This window comes from Corylus avellana, chromosome ca10 (genome assembly GCF_901000735.1).
Source record: "Corylus avellana chromosome ca10, CavTom2PMs-1.0".
Classification (NCBI taxonomy): Eukaryota; Viridiplantae; Streptophyta; class Magnoliopsida; order Fagales; family Betulaceae; genus Corylus; species Corylus avellana.
Genome location: NC_081550.1, coordinates 815,198 through 841,126, shown reverse-complemented (window position 1 = coordinate 841,126; position 25,929 = coordinate 815,198). Strand labels below are relative to the sequence as shown.

Genomic DNA, 25,929 nt, shown 5'->3' with positions numbered 1-25,929 from the left:
TTGTAAGGCTTAGTAACAAAGTCCATATTCCACAATAGACAAATGCACTTGACTTGATGCTTCCAATTTGTAATCAACCATCGAGAAGTATCTTGGTTTTTCAAATCGCTAAAAGAATGATTAGCAGCATATACTAGCTTATGCGAACCAACTAATAATAAAACATAAGAAAGGATAAATCAGCTACTTCGAGAGAGCCGAGATCTCCAATGGCTACTTTGAGAAAGCCTTAACCTCCAAAACACAATAAACTGTATTCTAAAACAATAATCAACTCGTACTTTGTTATTGATAGTTCCTCTTTAAATAAAGAAACAATAAACTATTGATTACATAATAGATCAATTAAGTCTTGACTTGAACGACTCTAATAAAGAAAGAATCTAACTATTTATTAGATTATACGGAGATATACGCCTTATTGGACTCTAACACGACACCGGACAATATCAAATAATTATGATCATATCACTAGCCCTCCTACCTACCGAAAGGTACACACCAAAGTATAGCAGCGCCAGTAAGCAAAAGGTATCCTGCAGTCCCCCATATCAAGCCCATATCGGAAGCTACAATGGCAAGTAACACTATGGTTTGACAAAGTTGATGACTACTCAACAGGGCTGCTGCACTTGGGAGTGTAACAGATTGTCTATACTCTCTCTCTGCCTCTTCTTTGTCCGACTAGTTGAAGTGTACTCTTGTGGTCAAATAGCCTCTATCTGCAGCATTTAAAACACAAATTTATAATATAAGGAAACCACATCCATCAAACCCAAGAATTCGAGGGGGAAGCATGTTAAGACAACTTACTTTAAGAGTTCGGCAGCAGCCGACCATTGTACATCTTATCAAGTAACTGCCGTGCGTCGGGCCTCCTAAGAAGACCTTTGTTATTTGGTAAACCGGTCCCTAAACAAACAGGACATACAAGTTTCCCTCGACCTGCCCATAAAAAGAAGCAAGAAATCACTCATCAAAGTAATTCCACATTACTAGGGCATGAAAATAACGGAAACAGAATAAAGCGGGCATGAAAAGTTTAACCAATCAGGAAGATAGGCATGAAGTATCAAAATGAGAAGAGATGAAAATCAATGCCTTTTACCATGCAACAATGTCAACCTTGTACCACATCCGAGATAATCTGACATACCAACTTTTCTAAGAATTTCTTTTTGGGGGGTGTTGGGGCTTCTAAAGATAGTTATAGCCCTGTTTAGGATTGAGCATAGAGTAGCTACATACCCCTTGACATGTGTCCTTACCTAATGACTTTTTGCTAAGCATTTCATATGGGAAATAGGATCCTCTCCATTTCATGGTTAAGATTTAAATGTTTGTGCATCTAACGGTGTGCATAATTCTACATTATTTAAATTTTTTAAAAGATGTGTCAACATTGACTTTATATACACCGTTAGATGCACTAACTTTAACTCTTGGCTATAAAATGAATAGTATCCATTTCATTTGAAATGGAGATGATCATTGTCCTTCATGTGCACCCTTCAGCATTTATGATCCCAAATGCTGCAATTGACTCCAATAATTAAGGATAATTCACGTGAAAATTGCCAGGAAAAGCAAATGGAATGTGTTCATATCTATTGGATGTCAAACAATTTCCCTAGTCCTTCACCGGTGAACCAATATCAGACAGTATTCAGAATAGCAACAAAACAATTGAAAGCAGGAACTATAACTAGATAACTAACACGAAGGTGGGTGCCAAAAAGTGCATACCATAACAATTTGGACATTCTGTAAATTCATAGACATCTTTGGCCCGTTTTCTATTGAGAGCTTTCCATTTTCCTGTACCACCACACATATCACCTAAATAAAAAGCAAATGAACATCTTATGGACCAGGGTTGACAAATAGCCCTCAAGTAGGATTTCCATATCTTAAAGAAATAAAACAGAAAAAGGTGAGAGAAAGAAGAAAAACTTATCCATTGAGACCATAAGACAATCTTCATATGTTAGCCAAATTCTTGAAAAACTAAGGACTTTGAACAGATCAATGAACAAAAAAAAAAGACCTTATAGCAGTTAGGAGTTGAGGTAAACAGAGACAATTGATATTCACTCGGGCTGGGGGGCAAACAACAACCACAACAACAGATAAAACGTAAGCAAGATCCATGATCTAGATATCAATGTTCTTTCTCATGCTTAAGTTTCTCGCAGTTTACATTCATATTAAAAGCTAAAAGCTAGCAGCTCTAAAATTCTCTAGGGTTCATAGAATTTCACATTCTCGATAAGTTGTATATGTATTGCAAGACGTGTAACAAATGTTGAGATTTCTATTCCGATGGGGAAATAGAATAAACATGAAACATAGAGAAATTCACACTTACAAAGTATAGCACCGCTGCCCCCACAGTTCCGGCATGCTGGTCTTTCTTTTGCTTCCATCGCAGCTGCCTTTTGTATGGAATTAGAGGTACCAACATTGTTTATCAAAGATAGAGTTGAACATAAACACGTGAGACAACAACGCCGAGAGATTGATAATTGAGAACCCTGCAGCGAAAAAAAGGAAACCTCACTTTGTTGAAGGTAAGCCTTTTCTATGAGAATTTAAAGTGCTCTGGATGTGTCTAAGATAGTAGTTGATATGATATAGTAGACTACGGCCCGACTAATAGAGAAACTTCCCACTTGAACCATCACATTCTAATGAATGGAAGAACCAAGTAGTAACAAGAAACCATGTCTTAGACAAAGCAAACACCCAGTAGTACTTTTACACAAATGAAAGCAATGGATAGTGAGTACCACTTCCCCCTTTACTTACTAGCAACCATGTCTTCCTCATAAAAAGTTTGCTTTCAAGGAAATGGTGATCACGTCTGCTTAAAACACATTACATGTTGATTAGAAATGAAACCTTTACCTTTGTTGGCTTTGATGAGTTGTCTGAATCTCCAGGACTTCGGTTCTCATTTTCCAAACTAGATCTCACAGGAATCCTAACTGACTTGAGGTTACCTACCATTTAACAGAAAGGAATGACAGTTAAAACCACTGTCTCACAGCAGTATACAGCCTAACACATTAATCCAATCTTCATTGCAATCACAGTAAAATGACAAACTGAAATTCAAAACAATGAGCGCATCACCATGAATTAAAAAACCAAAAAATTCATTTTTTTTAATTATAATCATCACGGCAAACAATGGCCTCTCTGCAAGCTTAAATTTCACCAATATGAGGCTATTCCAATTCTATCTCTACAATTCTTAACAATAATACCATTTTCTGTATTGAAAAGTTCTCGAAAATGAATCCGCACGAGAGAAAAGCAACCCATTCATGGCTTTAACGCATATCTAGTTGGAAATGGAACTCATTGCAGGATTGCCAAACATTTGTGAATATAATCATTCTACTTATTTTCGTGAACCATACTGGAAATTCGGACAACATATTCCCGACCTCAGGTTGGCTTAATGCTAAGAAACTAAAGAAATTCCAACAAGTTCATGTTTTTATGGAGGACAATTCTAAATAAACTCAAATTCCTTAGTGGGTACTTGTATATGAAATGGATACAGAGAGAGAGAGAGAGAGAGCTCACCGTGGTCCGTGGAAGCTAAAGCAAAACGTTGTGGGATAGCTGAGAGCTGAGAAGAAGATGCCATTTTCTCTCTCTCGCTCTCTGACGCAGGGGCAGACGCACACACACTGTATGGGACACTCAGTCGTGGAGCACCTCACGTTCACCAACACCCAGAACAAATCTTAAAATGCCATCCACCGTCGCAACAATGTATGAACGTGAAGGGGAAACGTAGCCGTTTTGACTTCACCTTTTTCAGAGTTCTTGTAGTGGCGACTACAAGTTAAGAAGGCGACATTACTCGAGCTAAAAAGATATATTGGGTGAGATTTTATCATATCAATATTTTTTATTATTTAACAATTCAATATTTATCATCTAAAATATTTATTTTATTTTTTGTAAAATAACAAATGTTCTTGTGATATAATCTCAGTCATTTAATTTAAAATAAAGTATAATTTAATAAAATTCATATGGTAGAATACTTAAGAATTATAATATTTCTTGTCATGTAAATTTTTTAAACATCATTTTTTGTTTACATGTCCATACAAGAGAGAGAGGGAGATTCAAATTAGTGACATTCACTTTATGAGGTGTGATTTCCAGTTAATTGAACTACCTTGAAATTTTTATTTTATTTTATTTTTATAAAAAAAACATCATTGGAGGAGAACATTAATGTTCTCAAGCCACAATGTCTTCCCCAATATATATTATTTTCAAATCAATTTTTTACCCTCCCCTCCCCCTCTCAATTATTTTTTTAGTTTTACCTTCTAAACCTAAAATGTTAGTTTACCCCCTAAACCCTAAGAGCACTCTGTGCAGCCTCATTAAAGCCATTTTTTTGTTATTGTACGCGGTGAAGCAATTTAAAAAGAAAAAAAGTAGCTTAAATCTTCACTTTTCAAATTCACTACTTTAACAAAAAAAAATAATAATAATAATAATAGTGAAGTGAAGTGAAGTGAACAGTACTCATGCCTATTAGAACTAACCACTCCTACACTCTTAATATAGCTGGGTCTCGCTCGCCGATGAATATCAAATATTTCAAATCCCACTAAGGTAACTACCTTAGTGGTAAAGGACTTGCTCCCATGTGATTTAATGAGGGGAAGAATATAGGTTTGAGTCTCTATGAATGCGATGTTAAGAGGGTGAGACTTTAGCTCGATATTTACTAATTTTTTTACTACTATGCCTTTAATAGGGTTGGGTCTGACTACAACTTAACATGTCTTATGAGAGCATTTGCAGAATTTGCATTACAAGGTCATATAGTCCCTATTATAACTGATGCTTTGATGGGTATAGTAAAGTTGGATTGAGATCCTTTATTTTTTTCATTGGTTCCAGCATTCTCAGTAGAGTCCCTATATGGGGTTCTCTTTTTTAAGTTTAGGAAAAATGTCAAAAAAATTGCAAAAAACGACTCACACTCCTTAAATGAGCCCTAAACATGTTGGGTTCCACTGTAACAATCATTGTGATTATTAAAAACCAAAAAAAAAAAAAAAAAACTCATTCTCTCATGTGATTATTAAATACAAAATATTTCTCCTCCCTTCTCTCATGTGATTATTAAATGCAAAATATTATTTTAATGATATAAGGAATGATTAAGGGAATTTATTGTGGTATATATTTGGATAGGGAAGCAAAAAATAGATTAAATCCTTAAACTTAAGGAAGATGGTTAGGTAGCTGCTCGGAATGCTTAAAGATGATATTGGATTGAGATCTTTGTATAATACATTGGGTATTGCACGGTGTGCAATAACTTTAAGAAGAATCGTTCATTTTAAATAAACAACCACAAAATGTCATATACAACAAAATTGTGCATCTCATTTTCAATCACCAATTTGTTCACTATTTGTATCTCTCTATATTTCTCCACCACCTCTCTACTACTGTCAAGCTCTTATCTTGTCACCTCTCTCGTCATTGTCCCATTGAGTAGGGTGGCTATGTCACTTTTTGGGTGACTGAACAACCCCATTTAGGCACTGTGTGGTTCGGTCACCTCTAATTGCTCAAATGGGGTAGTTCCCCCAATAACAAAGTCATTACCGAGCCCAATTGTGCTCCTCCACTGGCCCCTCTCACTCACACACACTATCTCTTAAAATCTCCCAAAATGACTAAGAAATCCTATTTTTCATATGAGCCCTTTGGAGATCCCAAGGTCATCAAAGACCCATATTGCATTGCCTTTGTTGGCCGCATCTCTCATTCCACCACCAAAGGCACTCTTGGCCTTAAAGTTTTAGAATTTAGCCACATGAGTGGTTTATACACACCCAGTCACAAGGTTAGGGTGGGAGAACCAGCCATTTACCTATACAACGAGAGGAATAGAGATAAGCTTTTTAGTGGTAGTGGTAGACTAGTAGTAGCAGTGTGGCGATAGTGGTGGATCTATTGTGGTCACGGTGAAGGTAGGGGTATGCAGATGGAAAGACAAAAATAATGGTTGAAGGAAATTCTCAAGTGATTAGGGCATGTGGGCGTGAGTTCGAATCTTCGCAATAGAAAATCATCACATATGTCTAATTAGTATTAGTCGTCTTAGATTTTCCATTGATGCCTTATTAGGACTAATCAGGTTATGGCTCAGTCGAACTTGAGAGAGCACTTGCATCTCTCACCATCTAGGCCCCTTCTGTGTGGCTCCTAGCGGGTAGGTGATATTATGGTCATGTCCGACTATAATAGCCACAATTAGTCTCCTAGACTACAAATAATAATAATAAAAAGTTGTATTAGAAGTATTACATATTTTACTATATATTTTTTACAAGCGGATAGTCCACGTAACACTCATATTAGCCCTCATCCCCTCCAACCATGTAAGATCCTTAGATCCATAATGTATTGTTGGGGTGACCAAATCACTCAATGATCAACCGTGGGTCTTCGTGGGGTGGCCGCACGAGTGACTCTCCGCTGGAGGAAGAGGAGGCGTGGTGCATAGGCAGTGGCAAAGGAGGCAGACCAAAGCGGAGGATAGCATGCTAATTGGCGTGACAGTAAAAATTTATAGTAGTCCAAGCATTTTCTTCTATTTAAAATAAAATATATACCAGCGGGTCCCACCATACACCAAACCCCTTTCTCATTTGGCAATCTGTTCCCACACCATCAAATGGCCTAACACAGTTCGAGTCGGCGCTTCTCTCTCTATTTCCAATTTTTTTTTGGGCATAATTTCACCAAGCCCAAACCCTAGTCCCCCAAAATCCAACCCCAAATTCCCTCCAATCGCTCTGTTTTCCGCCGAATCCTTCATCTAACCCCTGCTCTCTGGCTTTCCCCCAAACTAAAATCTCCGATTTCGGTCATGTGAGAGCTGAGCGATATAATGATCGAATTGTTGGGCTTGGACTCTGACGCCTATTGTATGGGTTTGAGCAATGCCGGAGCTTCGCAGAGGAGTCCGCCGAGGCCGTGCTAAGGTCGCGCACAAGCGATCGGAGCCTCCGGTTGGGAACTACGTAAAGACCCGTGCGGCAGTTGCGAGGGCCAAGAAGTTGAAGCTCGAGAAGGAGGAGGAGCAGCAGCAGGTGATTGTGATATCGGAGAGGGACAGTGGGTCGGAGAGGAAGAAGGGGAAGAAGGTTGTTGGGAAGGAAGAGAAGGGTCTGATGGCCGATGATAGTGGTGGGTTGAGCGCCAATAAGGCCGCTGGGCAAGAGGAAGAGGGCAGCACTGCGCCTTTTCCCGAGAAGGTATGCGCGTTCTTGATGGTTGATTTTTGTCGTTTTTTGAACTGGTAGTGTTGTTGTTGCGTAAAATGGGTTTTATGGCGGGTGAATTGATTTTTTTGGTGTTTTATGAGGTGGGTTGGTGTTGTAATTACACGTAGATGGTTCTATGGTAGGTTAATTTGATGTTGTTTTGGTGTTTCCCAATTGGGTTGGTGTTATAATTGTCAAAAGAACTGCTGTGGATAGTTTACGTCGTTGTATTTGAGTGTTCCTCAATTGCGATGGCGCTATGATTGCAAAATATGATGCCTTGGTATGCTGGTTTAGTTTTGTTTCTTGTGTTTCTCAATTTGGTTGCTCTGATAAACGCAAAAAAGGTTATACTGTAAATGGTTTATTGTGTAGTGCTGTGTTTGCAAATATCTGGCTGTGTTGTAGTATTGAATACCATGGTTTGGAGTGTGTTTGTGATCATTATGATGAAGAATTTTGTTTCTTTTATTGGTTCAAGTAAAAAGGTTTGTTGTTTTGAAGTTCCTATTTATGTGTTATTTGTTACATACTTGTTTCCATTCCCGATTGCATGTCTACATGCATATACCTCTCATTTGTTTGGTTATACTCTCCTATATGGACCAAAATACTAGTAGAAATATGGTTGATTTCAATTTTTCATGATCAATAAAGCATCGATTGAAGAGTTTGGTGGAGTATATTGTCTTAATTTTTGTTTGGTGCATTGATCAAAATTGTTTTAATTTTTCTGAAGGTCACAGTAGGAGGGTCACCCGTATATAAGATAGAGAGGAAATTGGGTAAAGGTGGGTTTGGTCAGGTGTTCGTTGGTCGTCGTGTTTCAGGTGGAACTGATCGCACCTCAGGTCCTGGGGCCATGGAGGTTAGCTCAATTTAGATTCTCTTGTACTCTTTAAATCTATATGAATATCTGTCATTTGACTTTAACTTCTGATTTGTGTGCTTATATCAGGTAGCTCTGAAATTTGAGCACAGAAACAGCAAAGGCTGTAACTATGGCCCACCATACGAGTGGCAAGTGTACAAGTAGGTCCCTTTTTTTAATGGTGCCTCTAGATTAACTGATCATACATACATATATTTATATGTGTGTGTGTGTGTTTATGATTTTATTTTTATTTATATTTGGATAGCATTCTCGGTGGTAGTCATGGAGTGCCGAAAGTACACTACAAAGGGAGGCAAGGAGACTATTATGTAATGGTATGGTCCACACAAACCACATTTATTATCTCTCCATTATTAACTTGTTGTTTTAACTTTATAATAGTTAATATGCAGGTTATGGACATGCTAGGGCCCAGCTTGTGGGATGTATGGAATTCTTCAGGGCAGGCGTGAGTATCCTATGCTTGTATCTTTTGTTACCTCCAGGAATTTTATTCTGCAGTCTTGAAATCTGAAGCTTGAATAAGTGGATGGCTGCGCTGATGTACCAATTTTAATTGAGGCTTGCTTGGGGGCAAGGTCATTGAAGTATTTTGAGGCAGCACTTAAACTAGGCTACTGAGGATCATGCCTTAGGATTAGGCTCTTGTAAAGAAAGATTTGAGTCATTTGAGGTTCATATAGTTTCAATTGACTTATGACTAAGAGTGGTTCATGGTGGCCATGATTTCATTTGTTATCAAATATCAACGTCAGAGTTCATAGAGGTTTTATTTTTTGGATTTTTATTGAACAAGAACACCTAAATTCCTGCTGTTGTCATCTGTCCTCTTATATCATAGTAAAATAACCTCTGCCATATCATTAAAATAAATTGCAAGAGATTTTATGGCCTACTGTACTAGAACCGCTTGGAACTGTTAATATTCTTGTTGCAGTTGGAGACATTATGAAATTCCTTTTTTTTAGTATATACTGAAAAACTAAATGATGATACAGCATTCACCCTCTTTCCTACACACCCCAAGGAAAAAGAAGGTGTTGGAGGGGGGGTTAACTTTCTGCAAGGGGGTACCTGAGATGTGCACAGATCTTAATTAGCTTATTTTAGGCTTGCTTGTGTTCGTCTGTGCACTTGAGCTCGTGTTTCCTGGACATTTTTTTCCCTCCTTAGTACCGATGTGAAATGGATGATATATTTTTTTCATTAGTCTAGCATTGTGTATCTCCTCCTATCTCTCAAAATGTATATCTTGTTTCTGGATCTTTCAGGAATATGAGTATACAATCTTAATTCTTCTTTTATTTTGTTATATACACGCAGTATGTCCTCGGAAATGGTCGCTTGCATAGCAGTCGAGTCCTTATCAATTTTAGAGAAGATGCATGCAAAAGGGTATGTGGTAATATTATTATTATTACTATTTTTTTTTTTAAAAAAAAAAGATTTTTAAAGGTGGTTTCCTGATTTTCTGGAGAATTTTGATGTTGTTGAATTTCCCATAAAATAGCTCCAATCCTGGTGTACTTTGTTTTGATAGTATGAATTTCCACAATTTCTAATCATGACTGTGTTTGATATTAGTTATGTGCATGGCGATGTTAAGCCAGAGAACTTTTTACTTGGTCAGCCATCTACATCACAAGAGAAGAAGTTGTTTCTTGTTGACCTTGGATTAGGCGAGTAAATTTCATATAATTCTTAACACTCTCAAATTAATTTATTTTACATCATCTTTCTTATGCTTCTTTATCAACACTGATACTGCAGCTACAAAGTGGAAAGATAGCTCTAGTGGGCAGCATGTTGATTATGATCAACGTCCTGATATGTTTAGGTGAATTAATGTTTGTCTCCAGGCTTGAGTTTGCAATACGACTATTTTACAATTGGTTTTGATAACTTCTCTCTGTCATTGTCCCAGGGGAACTGTTCGATATGCAAGTGTCCATGCTCACTTGGGAAGAACTGCTAGTAGAAGAGATGATCTAGAATCTCTTGCATATACACTCATCTTCCTCCACCGAGGCAGGTTGCCTTGGCAAGGTTATCAGGTACTAACACATATACTGCTTGTTTAGAGTGTGAATGTTACTGTCTTCAGTGTTGCTTAATAGATTTTTTTTTACCACAACACTTTCGTTTTCTCTTATCTTTTTTTTTTTCCTTGTTAGGGTGATAACAAATCCTTTCTAGTTTCCAAAAAAAAGATGGCAACTTCTCCTGAAATGCTATGCTGTTTCTGTCCCCCACCTCTTAAGCAATTTCTTGAGTTTGTGGTAAACATGAAATTTGACGAGGAGCCTAACTATGGCAAGCTAATATCTTTGTTTGAGGGCTTGATAGGACCTAATCCGGCTTTAAGGCCAATAAGCACTGATGGTGCTCAAAAGGTAATCTTGGTAATTTATAAACTTTGGATGAATTCTGATTTAGTGGTTATTCTTTTATTTGTAGTTGTTTTTATGCATCTGCTATGAACTTGTCGGTCAGGTTGGCCAAAAACGCGGTAGGTTGAATATTGAAGAAGAAGATGATGGGCAACCCAAGAAGAAGGTTCGTTTAGGAGTTCCTGCTACGCAGTGGATTTCAGTTTACAATGCTAGGCTACCAATGAAGCAGAGGTAAATATGTGTTTTGTTTATTTCCTATATTACATAATGATCTTACGAGCAGAAAAAGCAAAGGCTATGTATTATAGCTTTTGAGTGGCGACAATCCCACTTAGTCTAAGACATTCTGCTTCCCTATTACTATTAGAATTTGACTCCTGGCTCTGTTCTGTTTAGTAAACTAAGCTAAGCCTGTTTTGATATGTAAGAATAATGTTATAAACAAACCCAAAAAAGGGTGCAATCCTATTATATAGTTGTGTACAGGAGAGTTCCCCCCCGTAGAGAAACGAAGCAAAGTACAGATATGCCCCATAGCACTTAAGAAGTTCAAGTCGCAAACAAAGCCAGGGTTCAAAACTGACAGACAATAAACGGTCTAGTGGAGATGGACTCTAGGGTGCCACACCTTGTCGTTGGGTACCTACCAGGCACCTGGCCTTTGGAGTTCTGTGATTCCTGGCTTGACTAAAGGCTGAAGCACCTTATTATCATTTGCTGACTGGAGGATGCTTAGATGTTCTAAGAACTTAAAATGTGTCTCTTTGACTTTGCTTTGCTTTACAGAATAAGCATTTGGAAACTGAGATTTAGTTGAAGACAATTCCGTCACAGTTATGTTGCATAATGACCTGCTCATTTATTTTATGTTAGGTACCATTATAATGTAGCTGATGCAAGGCTGGCACAACATGTGGAGAGAGGAATTGCAGATGGCCTTCTTATAAGTTGTGTGGCATCTTGTTCTAATCTCTGGGCACTTATTATGGATGCTGGAACTGGTTTTACAAACCAAGTTTATGAGCTGTCTCCTTTTTTCTTACACAAGGTGAATTTTTGTACCACACAAATACACCCATATTAGTGCCTGTATTCATCTTATGAGATACACTCACTAAACAATAAGTTAATTTGATGTTCAAATACACAGGAATGGATCATGGAACAATGGGAAAAGAACTATTACATCAGTTCTATTGCTGGTGCCAACAATGGGAGCTCCCTTGTGGTTATGTCTAAAGGTGTGTTTACTTTATTTGATATTGATGGGTGAGCTTACATTGTCCTGAAAATTGGTGCATGTTATGTCATTTCTCCTGAAAACTGAGTCAGGTGTAACCGTGTTAGAATGCATCTAAATTTCTAAGTTGTTAGTTTTGGTCAAAATATGCTTCATTGCACTAGTAAGTTTTGTACACCTTGCGTATAATGGCTTTAATTGATAGTATTTATCTTTGGCGACTAATTTATGAAATTATGATCCAAATTTTTGCAGGCACCCAATACACTCAGCAGTCCTACAAAGTAAGTGACTCTTTCCCCTTCAAGTGGATAAACAAGAAGTGGAGAGAAGGGTTCCATGTGACCTCAATGGCAACTGCTGCACACCGATGGGGTGTTGTCATGTCTCGCAATGCTGGCTTCAGCGATCAGGTTGAGTTTTGCTTGTCACATTTTCAACAATTGCTGCTCTCTTTTACAAAACTATTATTACAAAAAAAAGGGTATAAAGTAAAAGTCTATCAGGTTAACTGATCATGTTTTTAACATTCTTTTTTCATGTCTGCAATTCATCCTTATAGACTACTATAATTCAAAGTGGCATGGTAGCTTTTCATAATTGCTTTACACAGTTTTCTGTGTCAATTTTATTTGTACTTGCTGAATTTAGAGTGGATTGACTCTCTCTCTCTCTCTCTCTCTGTGACAATACTATCATCGACTAGGTTGTGGAGCTTGATTTTCTCTATCCAAGTGAGGGTATCCATAGGCGTTGGGATAGTGGTTACCGAATTACATCGACAGCTGCAACTTGGGATCAAGCTGCCCTCATCTTGAGTGTTCCCAGGCGCAAACCTGGCGATGAAACTCAGGAAACTTTACGGACATCCCAATTTCCAAGCACCCATGTTAAGGTAAATATGCTGGGGAGCATACAATATGTGATTATTTTATAAGGTGCACATGTAGCTGAATTTCATTTCAATTTGTAGGAGACATGATGCAGTAAATAATTTCTTCTTTGCTTCTGGTTTATGCAGGAAAAGTGGCAAAAGAATCTGTATCTTGCTTGTTTGTGTTATGGGCGGACTGTATCTTGATTCCTGTGTAACCCGCAAGGAATTTATTTGTCAAAAGAAGAGATTTTGCTTTATTCTCTTTTCCTACCATCATGTAGTTTTTTTTTTTCGTGTTGATTGTAAAAAATGATTCAGGAGCCTAGCTGCTGCAGCAGACACTTGTGCTCCCATGTATGATAAATTTGTATTAATTGTATAAGTTCGCCTTCTACTTTACATCCTTCATGCTGGAATTAATATATTTTTCCACCATAATGTGTAATTAGAGAGATGCTATACTTGTGTTACTATTTTACAATTTTGACATGTTCGGAGAGGCATCAGCCATTACAACAAATAATTTTAACATCTTTTAATCACATGTTGACACGTGTTAAGAGTTGTAAAAGACGGATTTAATGCTAGCTTACACTTGCCATATATCTCCAAGTCTTCATTACTTGAAACAAAGCCTCAACTTCAAAGTCAGTAGTTTTCTTGAACTCCTTGTGTTCTAGCTGCAATGCATTGGTGGTAGAGCATGTTCAACCTAGGAAAAACACTAGTCTCATCTATGTTGTTATTAAATTATAATTGAAACTCTCTAAAATCACTTATGAAGTTGGGTTTCATCTAATAAAAAACCAATTTGAGACCTTTTATTTCCTCAATGGTTCATGCTTTTTACGTAAGATTATAAAAATTGATTATAATCTTCTCGTGTTATAGACACATTCCACTCTTTTATGCGCTGATGCTCGTTTCGCACGTCACATAAAAAATTTGCCCTCACATCTTCTCATTGGCGCCACTCCTGAACACCACGTGGAGGTAGTTTGGACCATACGATCTAGTAGTTGCGACCATCTTCATTGGCTATGAGAATGGTGTGACCACCCTCGAAAGTTACGTGACAGTAGGTTTTTTTTTTGTTTTTTTTTGCTGCTAAAGCCTAAAGTCGTAGTGCCTCGTTGGAATGGCAAAGGATGAAAAATAGGTGTTACTAGCATTTTAAAATTTTTAGATTGGCATGGAATGCACATGAGCAGTGCAAACTTGCTAATTAGTTGGATTTTGAAGTTGGCATTTTGCAGTTAAATCCAGGAACCAAATTCCCATATACTACGAACAACCTACATACAAATTCAAAATAGTTAAGAAGTAAATCGAACCAATTGCTTTTACGAGTCAATTAATTATTATTATTATTATTTTTTCGGGTTAATAATCTTTAATCACAATGTAAATAAAAAGCGTGAGAAGATTAAACTCAATTTTCTCAATCTTATATTAAAACTTTGAATCATAGCCATTGGAAACAAAATGAAAATTTTTCCTTGGACTTTAAACATAGTTGATTGAATAAATCATTGTAGGAGTTTATTTTAGTATTTTCTCTTTTAATATTCTCTAATCATGCTCTAGTGCTCTAGTCAGAGAAAATGAGTATTTAATCAAATGATATAAGACCAAATCAAATCAAATCAAAACTTTCCTAAATCACTGTGAATTTGACTTACGTCTAGTTTTGATTGAAACTGTACCCATTGAAATGAAAACATATATTTCATAATATTAAGGGATAAATGCAAAATTGGTCATTGTGGTTGGTCTAATTTACAAATCACTACCTGTGGTTTAAAAAATAATTTATAGGTCCCTATGGTAGGCTAAAATAACATTTTACTCCCTGAACTCATTTTCCGTTAAATAACTTAACAGAAACCATTACATTGTCACATCACACCCAATAAAAATAAGACACGTGTTCATTTTTATTTATGCTTTTTAAAAATGACAAATAAGCTTTTCCACGTCATTTTGAGGCTCCAACACACACTCCATGTCAAATTAAATAAACCTAATCCCTCTATATCCCTTGTGCCGCCGTCGTCTTCATTTTCCCCTATGATTCTTGTCGTCGTCTTTATTTTCTGATGGGTGTGATCTTCGATCTGTGAGTTACTCTGAGATTTTTGGGTATCTACGTTTTTGGATTAGTGCATTTTTGGGCAGTCTTTCTATGGAAATTCGAATTTGGTTTTTGGCATTGAAGCATCTTCAAAAATTGTTTCCGGGCATTGGAAACAATCTATTCCTCTCTCTCTATATCATTTTTTTTTTTTGGAAGATGAAGACAATGGCATGAAAACGAAGATGAATACGACGGCAAGAATCGTTGGGAAAGATGAAAACGACGACAAGAATCATAGGGGAAGATAAAGACGACGGCAGCACAAGGGATATAGAGGGATTATGTTTATTTAATTTGACGTGGAGTATGTGTTGGACTCTCAAAATGATGTGGAAAAACTTATTTGTCATTTTTTAAAAGGATAAATAAAAAAGAACACGTGTTTTATTTTTATTGGGTGTGATGTGGCAAAGTAACAGTTTTCGTTAAGTCATTTAACGGAAAATGAGTTCAATGAGTAAAATGTTATTTTGGCCTACCCTAGGGACCTATAAATTATTTTTTAAATCACAGGAAGTGATTTGTAAATTAAGCTAATCATATGGACCAATTTTGCATTTATTCCTAATATTAATACGACACAAAAGATATGTATTTTAATTTCAATGAATTCAATTCCGCCAAGCCAAAATCACTTCCTACAAACAAATAAACAAAAGTCAACGAGTTCATGAGGTAAAATTTTTTAGAAGATACTTTTTACTTTTTGATTGATTTTATTTTTAATGTGATATAAATATAAAAATGATTTTGAATATTTTGTATTTAAAGTTGTTTATTAATATTTTTACTTTTTAAATAAAAATAAAAAACTACTTTAAAAAACGTTGTAAAAGTCAAACAACGAATACAATTTTAGAAAGAACGAAAGAGCCAAGGACTATTTAACGCGCTCAGCCAAACAGCCCCTAATGCCGGAAAGGTCCAAAACACCGCAAAGGTCCACCTCACCAAAACACTCCCTCCAAATTCCGCTTCCCGCTCGTGTCTGCTCCCCATTCAAATTTTCACGCTTCCCTAGAAAAACCCTAACGCCCCTCTCTGCTTTATCTTAAACATCGCTTTATCTCCCTCCAGACACAACTCTGTCTCTCCTTCTCTCTCTCTCTCTCTCTCTCTCTCTCTATTGCTTCGCTTAGCTCGATCTAATCGCCAATGGCGAAGCGCAAGTCGATGAGCTCCGAGAAGGGAGCTCAGGAGGCCTCCGCGGAGGCCTCTTCTCCGAAGAAGAGTAAGGTTGAGGTGGCGGAGGACGGCGACGGGAGCGAGGCAAAATTTTTGGGAGAGCCTGTGCCGGCGAATGAGGCGAAGACGCGTTGGCCTAAGCGGTACCAGGAGAAGGTAATTGTGTCTGCTTGTTTTACAGGCCTGAGAAAAGCTGTGTGTGTGTTTCGTAGAATGTGGAGTTTGGGATTTGGTTGCGGGAATGCAAAATGGTGGTTTGGTTTCTGGGAAATGAGGTTGCTTCGAGAAAAGCAAGTAAAAAAAAAATTCAAAAGTATATGATGCTTTAGAGGTACATGTCCTGTGATATCTTTTTAGTTGCTTGGAAAATCTGTGTGCGTTTGGTATACGGTGGATGTAGGATTTAGTTGCTGGGATTGCAAAATGTTCTCTTGGTTTGAGTGAGATGGATTGCTTCAAGGAAAGCAAGTAAAAAAAAAAACGTTTTTTGAAAATTCACAAGTATATGATACTTCAATGCATTTTAGCTTAATCACTTGCTATATATGCCCGAAATTCTGTTTGGTTGCTTTTAAAATGTGGGGTTTAGATAAAAAATGGAGGAATATGCGTATGAGGAGTTTTTTGCTTGGTTTCTGAGAAAATCTGCGTGTGTTTCATATAATGTGGAGTGTGGCCTTTGGTTGCTGGGAGTGCAAAGGAGTCTCTTTGTTTTTGTGAGATGACATCAAGGAAAACAAGTAAAAAGACGTTTTTGGAAGTTCACAAGTATCTGATACTTTGGTGTATTTTAGTTTAATCACTTGGTTATATATGTATGAGAAAGTCTAAATAGTATACTCCCATCCTACTATGCTAATGTTGCATTGTCAATTTATTATTGGATTTTTTTTTTCCCTTTTAATTATGATTAATCTAAAGGTGAATTGACAATGTCACAGTAGCATAGTGTGTATATATTACAGTCTAAGGGCCTATTTGTGATTGCATTTGAAGAATCTAAAAATACATTAACACTTAAAAAGTTCGTTAAAAGAAAAAAAATATTTGTTTGGTAAAAAAAATTAAAAGCTCTTTTAAGGGTCCAAAAAACTTAAAAATTGTTAAAGCTCATTTTTGGCAAAAGCTTAAAAATGAAGTTTTTGCCCAAAAATGCGTTTTGACTTAAAAGCTTGTTTTCTCAAACGTGCTTTAAATAGTATACTCTTATTCTACAATGTTGATGTTGCGTTGTTAATTTATCATTGAATTTCTTTTCTTTTCGTTTTTAATTAAGATTAATCTAAAGGTGTATTGATAATGTCACAACAACATAGTGAAATGGTATTGGATGGGAGTACTGTATATAGCATTACTTGTGTGTGTGTGTGTGTACACACACATGAGTAATTAATCGATCGTACTCACATTTTTCAGAACAAAATAATAAGTTTTTTCAAAATACATTATTAGCAAATTTTGTTCATTAAAATAGAGAAAAGAATTGTAGAAGTTGGTTGAGAGTTGAAGAAACATACTACTTCATTGCTATTGGGTATTATAGTAAATTGTATATCATATTGTGTAAATTTTGTTCCTATAAAAGTTTGAAAAAGGGGAAGAAAAAAAAAATACATTCTTAAGAAATATTAAAATTTAAAATAAATTTGTAAAAATAAAGTAGAATCCCATAATCAAGTTTGTTGAATTAATTGCTCAAATATGAACAATACAATCATGATTTGACTCATAAATGACTTTAACACCTCCGAGAGGCCATGACCCTTGTGCACCCCTCCTTAGCTTTGTCCTTGTGAGTATGATTTGTTTCATCTTTACTGTATATTATGTATATATTATATGTAAGCAATTTTTGTTGGGCTGTTGTTTGAATGTATGCGGTAAGAAATTTAGAGTTATATGATGTTTTCATTCTTGGGAGTTGAAAGGCATTGCAACCAAACTGAATATTTGTGTTATGCTCATTTGGATATAATGTAAGTTTGGGTGCTCAAAATGAATATCTAAAACTCAACATTCAAGTTGTCCTTTTTTTTTTTTTTTTTTTGGGGACAAAATTTCATTGCTTTATAGTGGTATTGGGTGTTAAATACATTTCACTTATTTGTTTGTTAGTCCAAATTCACATGTTTTGGGATATCAAAAAAGAAAAGAAATATTCAATCTTAAAAATCAAAGGAGCAAAAATAGATTTTAATTTCAATTTTATGGCATGCTTTCTAATAAATGAAAGTCACTTCATGTAAATTGAGTAGTTAAATTTGGGTTAGTTGAGTGGAAAACAAGAACGTCTTCTTCCTTCTTTTGGCACGCAAGAATGAAATTAAAAATTATAAATTTTATGCATCCTGACATTGATTATCTCTACAACCAAGCAAAGCAATTTTGGTTGTCTTTGTTATGTTAGACTCATGTCAAAATTAATTATAATGTAAATCTCTTTTATTTCAGAAGAAGCGTGTAGCTGGGGCAAAAAGTTCAAATGAGTAAGTTTTTGATGGAATAAGTTCTTTATTTATGTGGACATTTATATTCATGTGTAGCATTGTTTCTTATGTTTTAATGTTCTTGGTTTTGTTTTAATATGCTATTGTCTTTATTCCTAACATGCTGTATTTCTTTGAGTACCATTTTACTTTTATGGATGTTTGCTCCCTTTTAATGGTACATTATACTATTATTTGTAGTTGTAAGGATGATTCTGAAGAGATTATTCAAGCTCTACGCCATTACACTCAGGCAAAGGTTGATGGAGGGTTTGTTTATGGTCTTGGTGATGATGCTCATGTCAAAGTGAGTTCAAGTTTCAATTGTTGTGTTATTCATTTTGTATTCCAATTTTAGTTTGAATAATGGGGTTAGTGTGTAAAATTTGAGGTTTAAGATTAAGTCAAATATTAGTCAATAGTAAATTGCTTTAGTTTAAGATTTGTAGATTCTTGTGTAAATTTGATCAAATTACACCAGAGTAATCAGATTATGTCTATTTATTAGAAATGATGTTCAAAAAACATTGCTAAATATTTAGAAGTTTGGAAGATGCTTTGTGTGCTTAATGTGGTGTATTTGGGGAGAACACAAAGTTCAAAACTTGGGAAATTGCAAGAGGACACTGAGAAAACTAAAATTTAATATGGTCAAGTCTTTGTATGTTTGGATGGCTACTTCCAACTATTTTTGTTTTTCTAATTTCTTAAAATGTCTTCATACATGTTCTTTTCCTTAATTGGGTGTTTCTCTTGTATACTTGTGTACATTAGTTGCTCCCCCTCGCTGCTCTATTTGAGAGTGTATTACGTATTTAGAAGAGGTGGTCTATTTATTTATGTTTTTTTTGTGCACCTTCAGAACTTAAGTGCTCCAATGCTTGTTTTAACTGTTACAACTAACTTTTTAAAAGCTTTTGTTTTACATATATGGTTGACATGCTTCTTAATTGTTTACCTTGGGAAAGTTTGATGTTTGAGAGGTTGAGACTCTTTTAAACTTACTAGCATAAAAGAGATATTTGTTCACCTAGTTGACATAAGACAGTAGCAATGGTGGGTCTCCACTAGGCCTTACATAAAATTAAGATGATTTTTTTTTGGTCTTTGGACATTTGTTGAGAGTTTCTTTGTTGTTTTTTTCATTAATCAAACCTATGAGATGGTTGTCTTCAATAGTGTTAAAATGGTCTATTGTTGGGTCACATTATTAGTTGTAGTTGAGCTGGTTTTGAATGTTGAATGAATGAATTCATAAAATGTTTTCATTAAAATTAGAAATCTTTGTGACATTCACACTTATACATGACTATTTATTACAGGATCTAATGTGTGTTTTTTGTATGTTGTGTGTTTAGGCCGGCGAAGGGGAACCTAATTATATTTGTAAGATTGTGGAAATGTTTGAGGCTATTGATGGTGCTCTTTATTTTACAGCGCAATGGTACTATAGAGCTAGAGATACAGTAAGCATAAATTTTTACACTTTCTTAATTGTTTTTGTGCTCAATGTTTAGCTTGAAATTGTCTAATTATGATTTAATCTTTTTGTTTTACAGGTTATTAAAGATCATTATAATCTAATCGATGACAAACGTGTATTCTTTTCAAAAATACGAGATGATAATCCGTTAGATTGTTTAGTTAAAAAACTAAATATTGTTAGACTTCCTTTAAATGTAAGATTGCTAGTTCCTATATTATGCATTTTTCTTTTGAGAAATGCTAGGGGTACCTAATTTTTTTATCAAGAAATGGGTACCAAAATGATGCGGAGTTTATTCATTGGAGAGGACAAAAACAATTAATTAAAAGAAATGCTACGGGTACCGGAATAAGTTACACATCATTTTGGTACCCATTTCTTAGTAAAAAATTTAGTAAATATAGTATTTCTCTTTTGTTTTTTTGTTTTGTTTTGTAGTTATTATAAAATGTGATTGAAATAGTAGTTTTATTTTCAGATTGATTTTGATTCAAAGAGAAAATCCATTCAAGATTGTGACTATTACTGTGATATGCTCTATTTATTGCCATACTCCACCTTCGTTAGCATTCCATCAGGTTGCAGTTCTCTCACTGCCATCGTCTAATTGTAATTTTATCCGCAAGTTGGAAAGATTTCGTTTCATTTCTTATAATTTTTTTTCCCTTCTGAACTTGCAGATGATAGACAAGCTAGTAGTGAGACATCAACGATTTCTAGTGAACTCGAAGAAGTTTCCCAAGCTAAAGGGCATCACAAGACAGAGGTGACATTACTAGACCTTTACTCGGGTTGTGGTGCTATGTCAACCGGATTGTGTCTTGGAGCAAATTTGTCCGGTTTAAATCTTGTTACGGTTAGTTCTATTATTCTTTTAAGTCACTTAAAGATATTGAGTTGGCTAGATTTTTCAACTTTTTGCTTTTTTATTTTTATTATTTTTTATTCAATTAGTAGGTTGATTGTTGTGTTTGTTTTTGTAGAAATGGGCAGTTGACTTGAATGAGCATGCTTGTAAAAGTCTCAAACAAAACCATCCGGAGACGGAGGTATACTATAACAATCCATTTTCTTATATTGATCTATGTGCCTTTAATGCTTAGATGCAAAGTTCTTACATTGGTCCGCCCATTGCAAATCAGGTTAGAAATGAACCTGCCGAAGATTTTTTGTTGCTTTTGAAGGAGTGGGAAAAATTGTGTGTTTATTTTTCCTTGGGTGGAAGTGTTGACTTTCCACAAGAGTATTCAAATCTCTTCGCAAATGATGATGATGATGATGATGAAGAAGAAGATGATGATGAAGACGTTGGTGGTGAGGTATTTGAAGTCGATAAGATATTGGCTATATGTTATGGTGACCCGAAAGAGACAAAAACACGTGAACTGTATCTTAAGGTATATGAATTTCAAGTTGAGTTGGAAAGTGATGTGTCCCAAATGTTTGTTTTGGTATAGCATTTCTTTTTTCAGCAGGGTTGTATGCGTGAGAATGTCTTCAGACTTGGTTAATAATTCTCAGTCTTCATATTGATTAATCAGCTAGACTCCTTTTAGTTGATTGTAAACCAGGCTCTTGTGAAGAGAAAATGGAATGATAATGAACTCATTCCATCAATAAACTTATAGGAATAAATTATGCATTTTTTATTTTTCTCAATATTCTTATATCAAATGGTATAGTTTGAAGTGGGTTGGCCAGCAAGGATGCCCTCAACTGAGTGTTTTGCAGTGGTCCTCTTTGTCAAGTAAGACAATGGGTTAGAAAAGATTGCCTGTCCTTCAAGTTTCATAAGTGGTTTTGGTGAATCATTTGATAATAAAATTGATGATTTACGGTCAGAATCTCTTGTTCTTGTTTAGAATTTCATAAATGCAATTATCTTGGTATAAAAAATTAGTAGGGGGCTCTAAACTCATTACTTATCGAAACAAGTTAACTATTTTAGACTTATTATGTTCTTTGGGTCTTATCTCTTGTGTGTAGGTTAGTTGGAAAGGTTATGGTTCTGATGAAGACTCTTGGGAGCCAATTCAGGGATTGGGGTATATGCAAAGAACTGAATTATCTTTTGTTTTTTTAATCATATATCTTGTGTGCTTGTATATTCATTAGTCTATGCGTGTAGATATTTTATAGCTATGGTTTATTTAACAGCAATTGTAGGAAAACTATAAAAGACTTTGTCACTCGTGGTTATAACTCAAAGATCTTACCTTTACCCGTAAGTTTGTTTTTATCTTGGATTACTATTCTTATTAGTTATTTTAAGTTTCTAGTTGTTTTGAATTTTTAAGTTTTTTTTTTGCCATGAATCATGTAGGGTGATGTTGATGTGATATGTGGTGGGCCTCCTTGTCAAGGAATTAGTGGGTTTAATCGGTTTAGGAATAAAGACAATCCACTGGAGGACGAGAAAAATAAACAACTTGAGGTTTATATGAATCTAGTACAATATCTCAAGCCAAAGCATGTCTTAATGGAAAATGTCGTCGACATTGTAAAGTTTGCCAATGGATTTCTTGGACGATACGCATTGGGTCGTTTAATAGCAATGAACTATCAAGTTCGAATGGGGATGATGGCAGCGGGTGCATACGGGCTACCTCAATTTCGTATGCGTGTTTTTGTATGGGGGGCTTGTCCTAATGAGGTATATGTTTGCATAATAAAATATCCTAATGTGTGTTTATGCTAACCAGTTGTTTATCTTTTACAGAAATTGCCTCAGTACCCATTGCCAACTCATGATGTTGTTGTGAGGGGAGTTATTCCTCTAGAGTTTGAGGTACTAGAGGGTTCTCCATAGTATAATTTTTGATCCATTTGTTAATGTTTTGTAATAAGATTATTTATCAAAAGATGTGTAGATGACACGATTGCTCGCTTGCTAATGCTTTTAAATATGATTATTTATTTAATGTTGTAGATGAACACTGTTGCTCATGATGAAGGGCACAACCTTAATCTCGAAGAGAAGCTTCTTCTTAAGGATGCAATTTCAGACCTTCCTGCTGTATGTTTTATCATTACTTGGTAATATTTTGATATGCTTACAATTTTTGTTTTCCTAATGTAATTTATTTTTTTCTACTTTATTCAGGTTGGTAACTACGAACAGCATGATGAAATGCCATATGATAAAGCTCCTATGACAGAGTTTCAAAGGTTTATTAGATTGGGCAAAGATGGTAAGTTTGTGTATTGTTTACCTTAATTTTCTAATGTATTGAATTATATTTTAAATTGGGCCATATTTGTTGATGAAAAATAAGTTACTTCTTATTTGATCAAATTTAGTTGTCATTTTTTGTTTTTTGTTTCTTGTTTCTGTTTTTCATTTTGAAGGTCAATAAGTTCGTTATGTAAATTTGTGTTCTTAAGTAACATATAGTTGCCTAATATTTATTTTTGATGAATAGTTGGCTACTATAATTATTGATGCATTACTTAAGATTTGAACCAATTATTGGGACTCCAATGTAATATTTAGTATTGTTGACCACCAAAATTGGCTATGGTTTTCTATATTGTGTGGAACATGTTGGATAATTTATTTCATTACATAGCTGTGTTTTTGAGCGTACTCATGTTTTATAACATATTTTTGATCTATTTATACGTTATATCATAAGGTTGCAGTCACTTTTAGCCATTTTACTATTAACAATTGAATCCACAATGTTGTTGTAAAAATGGGTTAAGTTCTTTTCTTTAAGGTTTTATTTGGTTTACTTATCCCAGATTTGTATGCATAGCAACTGCTTGATGTTTGTTTTATGTTCTAATAGTAGAAAAATTCCAATGAACAATCTTTTTTCTTTTTTATTGAATAGTTTTTCAATGCAAGCAATTTTTTCAATTAATATGACGTTAAAAGTTTAAGGTCTTTTGGTGGGGTTTTATTTGCAGAATTGTTGGGTGCTTCTCAAAACCCTAAACCATCTCAACATCTCCTCTATGATCATTGTTCACTGAAATTAAACGATGACGATTATCAACGTGTTTCTAGGATTCCTAAGAGAAAGGTTTTTTCTTTTGCTATTCATTTCATGAAATATCTACTATATTGCATTTTTATTAGAATCTTAATATTTTTCATTTGAACATTGTATATTTGTCTACTCTATCTGACTTTATATCAGGGAGCAAATTTTAGAGATTTACCTGGTGTTCGTGTTCGTCCGGATAAAAAAGTTGAATGGGATCCTGATGTAGAGAGGATTTACTTGGATTCAGGGAAACCTTTGGTAGTATTTCTTTCTAATATATCTTTTATGGCAATTATTTTGAGCCATTTTGAGTTGATTATTCTCATTCTGTATTTGTATGTCCAGGTACCTGATTATGCAATGACTTTTGTTAATGGCAGTTCAACAAAGTACGTATTTCTTTGGTAAAACAAACAATGTTAAAAAAAACTTATTGTAATTGTTAGCTGTTTTTTGTTGTTTACTTCATTTCATCAATTCATATGCTCTTTATATGTTGTCTTTCCAAAAATTTGTAGACCCTTTGGACGTCTATGGTGGGATGAGACTGTACCCACAGTTGTTACTAGAGCAGAGCCTCATAACCAGGTTTCCTGCTTGTTTACTCTATTAAATCATAAATGAATATGCACGTAGATAAGTTGTTCTTAATGGCTAACACTATTATGTATGTCTTTTCAGGCGATTTTACACCCTGAGCAAGATAGGGTGCTAACGATACGGGAAAATGCTAGACTTCAGGGTTTTCCTGATTATTATAAGCTTTGTGGGCCTGTTAAAGAGAGGTATCTATTGTAATAATTACATCTTCCAGTTCATGGTCGGAGAAAATTAGGCAAATGTGTTTTTTTTAACGAATATGATGAGTTTGTAGAATCAAAATTGATCTTTGTATTTCTTTCCTGATGTGTCTTATCTTCATCATGCTTAGAAGTGGTTGCTAACATAAGAGTTTAATTTGATGAGGGAACTTATGTTAGATATGTAAACTATTTGAGTGACTAGAGGAGTAATATCTTCCTAACATTTTAGTTAGAGGTGGTTATACAATATAGTTTGACATGTTTAATATTTTGACCATTATCATATTAGCTTCCTTCTGCATAAATTTTTGTGATGTTAGTTGATGATGCTCGAGTCTTCTTTTGAAGACATAAAAAGATCAGTTTTGATTCTACAAACTCATCATAGTTTGTCAAACAAAGTTGTCATACTTCATGGTTTACAGTTGTTTCCTTTGTTGCTCAAATGTTGTTACTTTGGCAAAAAAACTTTATTTATTTTACACCTTGTGCTTAGAAATGACTGGGTGAGTTTCTACTTGTTCATAGTAAGTTAAAGTGAAAATTTGAGTTTATTTCATCCTTCCATTAGAAAATATCCAATATATTGGATAATTTCTCAATATAAAAACATGTTTTGATGGACGTATGAGGTATAATGTCTTGTCAATTGTAAACACTATTGATATTGGTTTTATGTCAATTTCTTGCTATTTTTTTCCCCAGATATATTCAAGTTGGGAATGCCGTTGCTGTACCAGTTGCTCGAGCGTTGGGCTATGCATTAGGTTTAGCCTTTCAAGCCTCCAGTACTCCCGAAGAACCATTATTGAGGTTGCCTCAAAAATTTCCGAATATTTTGGAACGATATTCTTCTGCAGCATCAGAAGATGATGCTTGAGTCTTTATTTGATGACATACATTGTATTTGAGCATTATTTAGGCGATTGTAAATGATGCTTGAGTCTTTATGTATTTGAACATTATTTAAGCGATTGTAAATGCCTTTGTATGCTGTGATTTGTATTTGTCACTCTAATATCTAACACTGTTAGATAATCTCAATGTAAGCACAATTGCGTATTTAATGCCTTTTGCCCCTTTGGAGGGAAATTCTTTGTGTTTTATAGG

General features: G+C 35.1%; 3 protein-coding genes across 5 annotated transcripts; 2 read left to right on the top strand and 1 right to left on the bottom strand.

Annotated features, from left to right (window-relative positions):
* Positions 1-265: 265 nt before the first annotated feature.
* LOC132164041 (protein PHOTOSYSTEM I ASSEMBLY 2, chloroplastic) lies at positions 266-3,738 on the bottom strand. Of its 2 annotated transcripts, XM_059574448.1 has the most exons (6): positions 3,595-3,738; positions 2,908-3,002; positions 2,369-2,534; positions 1,747-1,839; positions 814-945; positions 266-722 (listed from the first exon to the last, which is right to left on the bottom strand). In XM_059574448.1, exons 1-5 carry the CDS (start codon positions 3,656-3,658, stop codon positions 815-817), a joined length of 549 nt encoding a protein of 182 aa, XP_059430431.1. In that variant the 5' UTR covers positions 3,659-3,738; the 3' UTR covers positions 266-722; position 814. The 2 variants fall into 2 exon arrangements, with proteins under 2 accessions (XP_059430431.1, XP_059430432.1); XM_059574449.1 differs by lacking the exon at positions 1,747-1,839.
* A 2,984-nt stretch (positions 3,739-6,722) lies between these two features.
* On the top strand, positions 6,723-13,182 carry LOC132163381 (casein kinase 1-like protein HD16). The gene is made up of 16 exons (XM_059573650.1): positions 6,723-7,316; positions 8,065-8,193; positions 8,284-8,357; positions 8,465-8,534; positions 8,613-8,668; positions 9,544-9,615; positions 9,805-9,899; positions 9,991-10,057; positions 10,145-10,274; positions 10,395-10,613; positions 10,714-10,844; positions 11,487-11,661; positions 11,764-11,854; positions 12,109-12,266; positions 12,560-12,748; positions 12,875-13,182. Exons 1-16 carry the CDS (start codon positions 7,002-7,004, stop codon positions 12,932-12,934), a joined length of 2,031 nt encoding a protein of 676 aa, XP_059429633.1. The 5' UTR covers positions 6,723-7,001; the 3' UTR covers positions 12,935-13,182.
* Positions 13,183-15,941: 2,759 nt separating this feature from the next.
* Positions 15,942-25,900, top strand: LOC132163562 (DNA (cytosine-5)-methyltransferase CMT3). Of its 2 annotated transcripts, XM_059573884.1 has the most exons (21): positions 15,942-16,208; positions 18,504-18,538; positions 18,740-18,845; positions 19,897-20,004; positions 20,098-20,217; positions 20,503-20,602; positions 20,705-20,880; positions 21,008-21,073; positions 21,167-21,421; positions 22,011-22,069; positions 22,182-22,248; positions 22,348-22,677; positions 22,744-22,812; positions 22,954-23,040; positions 23,128-23,215; positions 23,937-24,052; positions 24,170-24,274; positions 24,362-24,405; positions 24,535-24,604; positions 24,698-24,801; positions 25,525-25,900. In XM_059573884.1, the coding sequence occupies exons 1-21, from the start codon at positions 16,023-16,025 to the stop codon at positions 25,697-25,699; spliced, it is 2,466 nt and encodes an 821-aa protein (XP_059429867.1). In that variant the 5' UTR covers positions 15,942-16,022; the 3' UTR covers positions 25,700-25,900. The 2 variants fall into 2 exon arrangements, with proteins under 2 accessions (XP_059429867.1, XP_059429868.1); XM_059573885.1 differs by lacking the exon at positions 20,098-20,217.
* Positions 25,901-25,929: the final 29 nt, after the last annotated feature.

Bases quoted from the DNA above. Each gene is read 5' to 3' on its own strand.
- LOC132164041 (XM_059574448.1), bottom strand. From the start codon at position 3,658: ATGGCATCTTCTTCTCAGCTCTCAGCTATCCCACAACGTTTTGCTTTA. The intron at 3,003-3,594 runs GTGAGCTCTCTC...GTTAAATGGTAG, and splicing joins TTTAGCTTCCACGGACCACG to GTAACCTCAAGTCAGTTAGG. The intron at 946-1,746 runs GTATGCACTTTT...TTTTATGGGCAG, and splicing joins AGAATGTCCAAATTGTTATG to GTCGAGGGAAACTTGTATGT.
- LOC132163381 (XM_059573650.1), top strand. From the start codon at position 7,002: ATGCCGGAGCTTCGCAGAGGAGTCCGCCGAGGCCGTGCTAAGGTCGCG. The intron at 8,535-8,612 runs GTATGGTCCACA...GTTAATATGCAG, and splicing joins AAGGAGACTATTATGTAATG to GTTATGGACATGCTAGGGCC. The intron at 12,267-12,559 runs GTTGAGTTTTGC...ATCATCGACTAG, and splicing joins ATGCTGGCTTCAGCGATCAG to GTTGTGGAGCTTGATTTTCT.
- LOC132163562 (XM_059573884.1), top strand. From the start codon at position 16,023: ATGGCGAAGCGCAAGTCGATGAGCTCCGAGAAGGGAGCTCAGGAGGCC. The intron at 22,249-22,347 runs GTAAGTTTGTTT...TGAATCATGTAG, and splicing joins CAAAGATCTTACCTTTACCC to GGTGATGTTGATGTGATATG. The intron at 24,275-24,361 runs GTAGTATTTCTT...TTGTATGTCCAG, and splicing joins TGGATTCAGGGAAACCTTTG to GTACCTGATTATGCAATGAC.